Source organism: Archocentrus centrarchus, unplaced genomic scaffold (assembly GCF_007364275.1).
Source record: "Archocentrus centrarchus isolate MPI-CPG fArcCen1 unplaced genomic scaffold, fArcCen1 scaffold_27_ctg1, whole genome shotgun sequence".
Classification (NCBI taxonomy): Eukaryota; Metazoa; Chordata; class Actinopteri; order Cichliformes; family Cichlidae; genus Archocentrus; species Archocentrus centrarchus.
This window is the reverse complement of record NW_022060257.1, coordinates 2,055,603-2,064,220: the sequence shown is the minus strand read 5'-3', so window position 1 is coordinate 2,064,220 and position 8,618 is coordinate 2,055,603. Positions and strand designations below refer to the sequence as shown.

The 8,618-nt window shown below is 39.3% G+C and overlaps 1 protein-coding gene across 1 annotated transcript; it reads right to left on the bottom strand.

Annotated features, from left to right (window-relative positions):
• Positions 1-312: 312 nt before the first annotated feature.
• LOC115776183 (beta-1,3-galactosyltransferase 1-like) lies at positions 313-3,488 on the bottom strand. Its single transcript, XM_030723773.1, has one exon. The coding sequence runs from the start codon at positions 3,336-3,338 to the stop codon at positions 2,379-2,381; it is 960 nt and encodes a 319-aa protein (XP_030579633.1). The 5' UTR covers positions 3,339-3,488; the 3' UTR covers positions 313-2,378.
• Between the last annotated feature and the right edge of the window lie 5,130 nt (positions 3,489-8,618).

Below are 8,618 nucleotides of genomic sequence, written 5' to 3'. Positions count from 1 at the left end.
TACTCTGAATTTATGAGATTTTGCATGTGTGTGCTCATGCACAGGCTGCTCCTTCTGTGCGTCTCTGCATGCGTGTATGAATAAGATGCATTTTAGGATAAATTTCTGGTCATTTCTGAGGTTTTCCTTTGAAACAACATCAGATTACATGAAAAAAAAAAAAAGAAAGCGAAACAAAATCTTCCTCCACTATTTAACACACCAACAAGAAAAACGCCTCTTTGCTTGGTTACCTTGGCACATTTGACACATTGTCAGAGACAGAAACTAAAATACACGTTTCAAATTTACCAAAACTTTTATTTAGTCTGGATAGAAACAGCGTTTGTTCCAGCATGGCAAACTCTCCAAAGGAGCAGCAGCAGAAGTGGCAGTAATCAGAAACAGGGATGTGACCTCCTGTTTCACAGGCAAAATATATTATAAAGATTCACAATTATCACCATCTTGATAAAGGTGCTTCTGCATATGTCAATAAACGACCAGCAGTCTCATTTTTAATCTTCAGGTACATACTGCCACCTGCTGGTCGTCATCTATAACTACAACACGAGTAGACAGGCACAATTTGAGAGGATTTGGTCTATAAATAGGCACAGGACCCTGACAAATAAGCTGCAGGGTTTTTTTTTTAAGTCTGAATTATAGTATACAGTAAGCAGTGCAATGTAGCAGTTTTTTTTTCTTTAATATCGTGAACCTCATGCAAGAACCACTCACTCAAACAAACCTGTATTAAAGTGCAGCATACGAGCAACTGGGGAAGTATCTTTGGCATTCGCTGAATTTTCTCTACAGTCATGGTCCAGGTCTGAGGAACGAGTTATGATATGAATCTGAATATGATTCCAAAAATAAATAAATAAATAAAAATGGCCTTTGAACTCAGAACGTATTACCAGCCATTGACTGCTTTGCTTTAGAAAGACATTTATGTGTCATCGCATCTGTTTCCTGTCTTTTTATTCACAGCACAGCTTTGCTCTGTTGAAGTCGCTGGCAGCTTTAGCTTTAATATTTGCTGGGGTTTTTTTTCCCCATTGAATTATATAAGGCCAAACCGCTTCACATAGCGGCAACATTCATGACCATTAAATGAGCAACTCACCACAATATCCTGGAAAAAGTAAGCAAGGCTGAGGATAAAAGTGCAAACATATTCTTGCATGAGGTCCAGTGTTTTGCTGGGTACTGTGGTTCCATGTACACATGGACCCTAAACCCATCAGGCACTAACTGAAGAAACATTTCAAAAAACCTTTGGTGTAAAAACGCACATTTTAGGACAGGCGAGGAGCAGTGATAGAGGCTGAAGCACCACAGTAAATACAAAAGCTGTGACATATAATCCTTTCAGTGGTTCCACTATCAGGTACTGTTGAGGCAATTGATGAGTCAAACGACAGAAAACTGATTATTTTCTCAATGATTTGAGTTCGGTTTGGCCCAAAAGAAATCAAAACAAGAAAGGTGGCCGGTCCTTTTCAAGTGACTCGCTCGACTCACTGACTGAAGCCAAGTTTTCCTTTGCTTTAATGAGGCTCTTATCAGTCCAAGGAGGTAGACGGGTAATCACTGCCGGAGCCTCGGGCTGATCAGTGTTCAGTTGCATCTGCTCTTTGATGATCATTGGAACCTGAACATGTTTAAGCCACTTGAAGCCATCGCTTGTTTTTTTTTTTAAAAATAATTTCACTATTTTGTTCCAGATGTCTATCCAGCTGGAGCCAACAGGCTGATCCAACCAACAGCTTTGGAGAATTTCTCTCATTTGTGCAACTTGTCAACATATTTTCTCACCGAATTCATCAATTCTCAAATTTGAGGCAACAACTTAACTAAACTGTTTTTATTATTGGTTTAACAATAGATTACTTTCTTCAATAATTCTTTTTAACTATAGTACTCAGTGGAAACTGCCAGTTGTAGTTCCCATGTCTGACTGAGTTTAGTATCATTTTTGGCAAAAGGAAATGTAAAACTGTAACATTTGTCACAGTGAAACCATCAAACTTTTGGCACAGAAATGAATTAAATATTTAACTGGTTATCAGAAAAATTGTATGCTATTTTTTTCTACCAAATGAGTAACTGATCAACACTGATCAGCCCAGAGTTTATGAAAATTTATCATTTTATTATTACTAGTTGATTTTAAACAGTGTCTGCAGCAATTCTGATCATGAAAGCAACAGCTAACTGCAGGCCACACATTCATTATTGAGCCTGATGGGGATGAATGAACACTTGACATCAGTTTTCAAGAAGATATCTAATTGTAATATTTTTCTGTTGATCAACTCATCAATTGACTAATTGATGCTGTCCAACTCCTGATGTTTACCCCTCAGCCTGAGTGAAGCATCGGGTAATTGCTGTTAGCAGCTTTCGTGGCCTTTGGCGAAGTCCTGCCAAACACTCAGCAGCTTTGATGCCTTAAACCCGTTCACAATGATCAGCTTGGCAAAGGTGCACCTGTCGTACTCCAGGTTCTGGATTTGGAACAGGCTCCTGAGGAACGGCAGGCTGTAGGCGTACACCGGCCGCACGCCCAACTCACGCAAACACAAGCCTACGTAGACATCTTCCAGAGGGATGACCCGCACAGACTTGGACGCCCAGGAGATCCTCGCTGCCAGATCAGCGGAGAACACGTAGCCTGCTCCGGACACGTAGGGTGGGAAGCTGTCCTCGGGATACAGCTCTTCTGACAGGTACCATTTGCTGTCGGGGTCCCTCCGCGGCCTGCCGTCCCGGATCACCGACCCTGTGATGAAGTTCATCCTGGGGGAGCTCCTCAGTTGTTGGATGAGGTAGAAGACATTCACGAAGATGTCTGCGTCCACCTTCATGGCGTAGGACGCGCCGGGGCAGTGAGTAGCCAGCCACTTCATCATCATCATGGTTTTGATTGTCAGATTGTGGTAATTATCCACAAAGTTCATCTGGACGATGTCCGCATGCTGCCTGCTCTCCTCCTCCAGACCCTGCTGGAGGGCTGACACCTGACCCCTCTCTGGGATCCCCACATAAAAGAGAGTGAGAGTGTCTCGACCAGAGGCGCCCCACGTTTTCCTGATGGCCTCCCGCGCTGCAGCGTCCTGAGCTGCGACTGGGACCATGAAAACCAGGAAGGGGCTCCTGTCTCTGCAAACATTGGGCTGGTTGAGGAGGTAACGGTATGTGTGCGGGGCTACGAGGCGGTACTCCTCCGCGGGAAGGGTGTTAGTCTCTGCCGTTTTTTTGTTCAGTGTACTCAGTACGACCTGAGCCGTCAGGACCAGCACAGCTGCAGCGCCGAATAACTTCACCAACCTCCAGCAGAAAGTTGTCCGCATGGCCTAAGCCGACGAGCCACTCTTTAGTTCCCCAACGCGTCCAGGCGCAGGACTTTCACCATGATTTCCTGTGGTCTTCCTAACACAGGAAGTTTTCTAACGGCAACTCCCAACAGGGAGGTCCAGGAAACGAGAAGCGATCCGGCCTATCCGGCCAGCTTCTTCTTCTTCGGTGGTTGATAACCAACCATAAGGTGTATTACCGCCAACTATTTGCCTGGAGTGATAGAATGAGCATAGACAATAAAAATTGTTTCCGCTGTCTGTGGGTACGAGACTCCAAAACGCAATCGTTAACAAGGAAGGGGACTTTAAATCCAGCCCCCGAGACCCCCCTCCTCTCCCAAACCCAAAGAGTCCACTATACCATCCATAACAGTGCTTTCCAAATACCAGAGTAAATCCAATTCTAACACAATACTATCTGAAACACTAGAAATAAGACACGAAAAGCTAAAACTTTTCTGGCCCTAAATTGAGATTATGAATTAGCAAACAGAGAAAACAGAGACAGATCCAGGCTCAGTGATCACAAATCAAACATGGAAGTGTTGGGGCTTTATTTTGTACCCGGTGAATAAAATGATAAATGTCTTAAAGTAAACAATGCAAAATTAATTAATGAACAGTGGCTGAAGCAAATAATAGACAATTAAATAATACAGTAGACAGAGAGCGACAGATAGATAGTGCCAGACTAACTTTGGGCGATATGTTTATCTTATTTATGACCTTCTCGGTCTCGGAGAAGAATATGTTTATCTTATCCTTAAAGGTTTTGCCAAAACATGTAAATCTGTGTCTAAGGAGGGAAGGGTGTGTGTAGGTCATTGCACCCTGTTGCTAAGGAGAATAAAACTGCCAAGCATTGATTAGGAATATTTGGGGGTGTGTGTGTGGGGGGGGGTGTGTGGGGGTGGTGGTGGTGGGGGCTCACATACACATACACTCACATACATTTGTAATGAAACTTTATGCTAGTGCACTGGTAACATTTGTCTATGCACTGGTAACAATTATCTATACACTTGTAACAATTATCTATGCACTGGTAATATTTGTGTATGCACTGATAACAATTATCTATGCACTGGTAATATTTGTGTATGCACTGGTAACAATTATCTATACACTTGTAACAATTATCTATGCACTGGTAATATTTGTGTATGCACTGATAACAATTATCTATGCACTGGTAATATTTGTGTATGCACTGATAACAATTATCTGTGCACTGGTAACATTTATCTGTGCACTGGTAACATTTTGTCCCCTTAGAATTATAAGGTTCTATCTACATTCTGACCAGTTTTGAGATATTGAGCTTTAAAGTTTTTGCACTCTGTATAGCAAAAATTACACATGGAATAAGTCTTGTTCACACATGATTATGAAACACACCCTATATGTATTCTAAACCAGTAATATCAAAATCCTATTAAATGTGCAAATGGGTTTTTTTTTTGTTTCTTTTTTTTGAACAAGTATAATGCAGATAGAACCTTCTAATTCTAAAAACTCCTTTTTTGTTTGGAATTATAAGGTTCTATCTGCAAAATGTGATAACTACTACTGATTTTCAAGGAATGAAAAATAGTTAACTTATAGTAAGTTTTAAACCATAAAATTAAAGATATAATAGAGTGTCCACAAGTATGGTTAAATCAAATTTAATGAATTCTGTGACATTTTTAAAAATTTCTTCTTTCATGGCAAACTGTTTTTACGGGCACGTTTCCCTTCCCTTTACTAGAAGAAGATGATGCTTGACAAAGTTTTATCTTTGAATGTTTCAATGCTACAACATCTCCATCCATCAATTCTCTTCCACTTATTCTGTTCAGGGTCGTGGGGGGGGGGGGGGGGGGTCTGGAGCCTATCACAGCTGACATAGAAGAAGCACAGTACACCCTGTCGCAGGGCTAACACAGAGAGACAGACAACCATTCACTCCTATGGGCAATTTAGAGTGACCAATTAACCTAACCCCAGTAACTGTGTGGCTTTGGACTGTGGGAGGAAACCCACACAGACACGGGGGAAAACATGCAAACTCCACACAGAGAGACCCAGGCCAAGGTGGAATTGAACCCAGACCTAGATGTCAATCTAGCTGTGAGGCAGTAGTGTTAACCACCATGCTGCCTTGCTGCACAACATCTATTACACAATTTAAAAATTGTACAATTAAAAAAAAAAAAAAAAAAATCAAACTTTTCATTAAACTCATGTTGGCAAAGTGAGCCCTCTTTTTTCCCATCCTTTATTTTTCCAAAGTTTTCTTAAGATAACTCAACATATAATTATATGAAAATCAACAAGTAAAAATAAAATTTATAATAAATAAATAGAACAAAATAAACATTTGATATAAATTTAGGAGGCGTATACTTTGACATATAAACAAACTCAAATTTCAATAAAATTTGTACAGAGAGTCAAACAAATTCTGGATAATTTACCACAATGTTTTTTTTGTTTTTGTTTCCCATTTAGCCTAGATCTTTTTAAATTTTACAAGCTGCAATCTACCTGAAAAAGCATTCTTTAAAATTCTGAATAAACATTTAGATTCTGAGTCCTTGTCCACTGAGTACAAAAATCCAAATAAAAACTCATCCCACTTAAAAGGTAGATTTTTTAAACTTGGATCTTTAATTAAAATCATTCTGCTATAAAAATGTCACTGACAATGAACTGTTTTCTTTCGGTTGTAGTTATTCAGGAAAAATGTAGCAATTTCTTTGCTGTCCCTTTTCTGGTGTTTTTTTTCTTTTACTTGCTCTTCTGGAGTTTGATGACAGAAATAAAAATAGACAGAGCTCATTAGCATGGTACCACTGCTAGTTCATAGAATATATTAAAATCTGAAGTCATTCTTCATTCAATAATATTTTATACGTGAGGTAACTTATATTATGACCTTTGACTATTCTCAATATTACCAACCACATTGTTTGTTTTTTTATGTTAGCACTGACCACAGACAAACAATACAAAACTAGTGTTGGCTCGCTAGCTTCGTAGCTAACAGTGCAAAGAAACAGCTCAGTGCAATCTAAAAAAAAGAAATCAAAAGTTAAGAATTTTCCTGCCTTTAGTACTTCTGTCTGTTGTCAACTCATTTTTGAAATCCTCAAGCTTTAGATGTCTTGTAAACAGCCCCAGCTTACCAGGAAACATTTTCTCTAGCATCTCCTCTGCTCCTTTGCTTGACATTGGGCACCAACATTATAAAAAAGAAGCAGCCTGATTGGCCCTCTTGTGAACATTTCAAGTGCCTAAATAGAACCTTATAGTACCAAGTTAAAGCTTGATTTTGCAGATAGAACCTTATTATTTTGTGAATAAAACACCCCAAAATATATATATTTGAAAAAAAATTCTCTTACATATTGTTCATAAGTGATCAGCAAATAAGTATATGACAATAACTCAGTTTCGTCAAAAATGTCAGAACCTTATAATTCTAAGGGGACGATTTATCTGTGTATTGGTAACATTTCTCTGTGCACTGGTAACAATTATCTGTGCACTGGTAACATTTCTCTGTGCACTGGTAACATTTATCTGTGCACTGGTAACAATTATCTGTGCACTGGTAACAATTATCTGTGCACTGGTAACATTTCTCTGTGCACTGGTAACAATTATCTGTGCACTGGTAACATTTATCTGTGCACTGGTAACAATTATCTGTGCACTGGTAACATTTCTCTGTGCACTGGTAACAATTATCTGTGCACTGGTAACAATTATCTGTGCACTGGTAACATTTCTCTGTGCACTGGTAACATTTATCTGTGCACTTGTAACAGTTATCTGTGCACTGGTAACATTTATCTGTGCACTGGTAACAATTATCTGTGCGCTGGTAACATTTATCTGTGCACTTGTAACAGTTATCTGTGCACTGGTAACATTTATCTGTGCACTGGTAACATTTATCTGTGCACTGGTAACAATTATCTGTGCACTGGTAACATTTATCTGTGCACTTGTAACAGTTATCTGTGCACTGGTAACAGTTATCTGTGCACTGGTAACATTTAACTGTGATCAAGCCAGTTTGCCCACGTCCTACGATTATACACATATGATAAAACATATACAATGTTTTAATGTAAATTATACATGCAATCATATAAGTGTACACAACACTATTTTTCCAAGAAACATTTGAAAAACAATAAAGTAAAAGATCAAATAGCATTTTTATTAATGCTTTTCTCAGAGTATTTATGGATCTGTCAGGTTTCCGATATGTGTCCCCCCCAATAGGAAACTCATTCCTACGCCCCTGCATGTGATATCTTCTGATATCACATGTTATAATTTTTTAATTGAAGTGTTTTAGGTGTCTTCCTTCACAAATAAAAAACACGCCCTGACAGAACACATGATCAGTGTTTGACAGGTGACGTTGAAAGTGAAATTGAAAATATAAATCATTCAATGAAGCAAAGAACATCAACTTTGAACAACTGAGTTCTGCAGTTCCAGAGTTCAGTGACCTAAACATCTCAAATCAATATTACTCCTAGGAGGAGACCGGGCATATCCGACTGCCCAAATGTATATCAACGTGCTGCATCCTGAGGCACAGTGAATGACCTGAACATGCATATGCACACAGCCGTGCATGTATACTTGGTGAGCACATTGAATTAAGTAGAAATTTAATTTTTTATTCTTTTTTCTATTAATTATTATTATTTTATAGTTCTTTTATTCTATTATAAATTGTATTTTAAGCCTTTAGTTATTTTCTTCTTTCTAGTGATTCAGACTGGTTTCTTTGCATTGTGTTATTATTTGGTTTACTCTGATTGCTGTGAGACTGATCGGGGTGTGTTTTAGAGGAAGCAGCACCAAACGTTACATTTGGCACAATGCAGTCAGACAAGTACTCCTGGCACCAACCAAACCCACACTCATCCATCAGATTGCCACATGGAGAAACGTGATTCATTACTGTGTTCCAGAGAACACATATCCACTGCTCTAGAGTCCAGTAGCGGCGTGTTTTACACCTCCGCATCCGATACGTTGCATTGTGTTTCGTGATGTAAGGTTTGGATGCAGCTGCTTGGCCATGGAAATCTATTCCATGAAGCTCTCTACGCACTGTTCTTGAACTAATCTGAAGGCCACATGAACTTTGGAAGTCTGAGGTGAGTGAATACTTTTGGCAACACAGTGTATGTCTAGACATGGAAAGTCTCTTCTTCTCTTGCACAGCTGATGTAGGAGGTCAGATGTTCATGACTCTGCTGC

What these genes read in the sequence shown, in the direction of transcription:
- LOC115776183 (XM_030723773.1), bottom strand. Translation starts at nt 3,338, where the DNA reads ATGCGGACAACTTTCTGCTGGAGGTTGGTGAAGTTATTCGGCGCTGCA.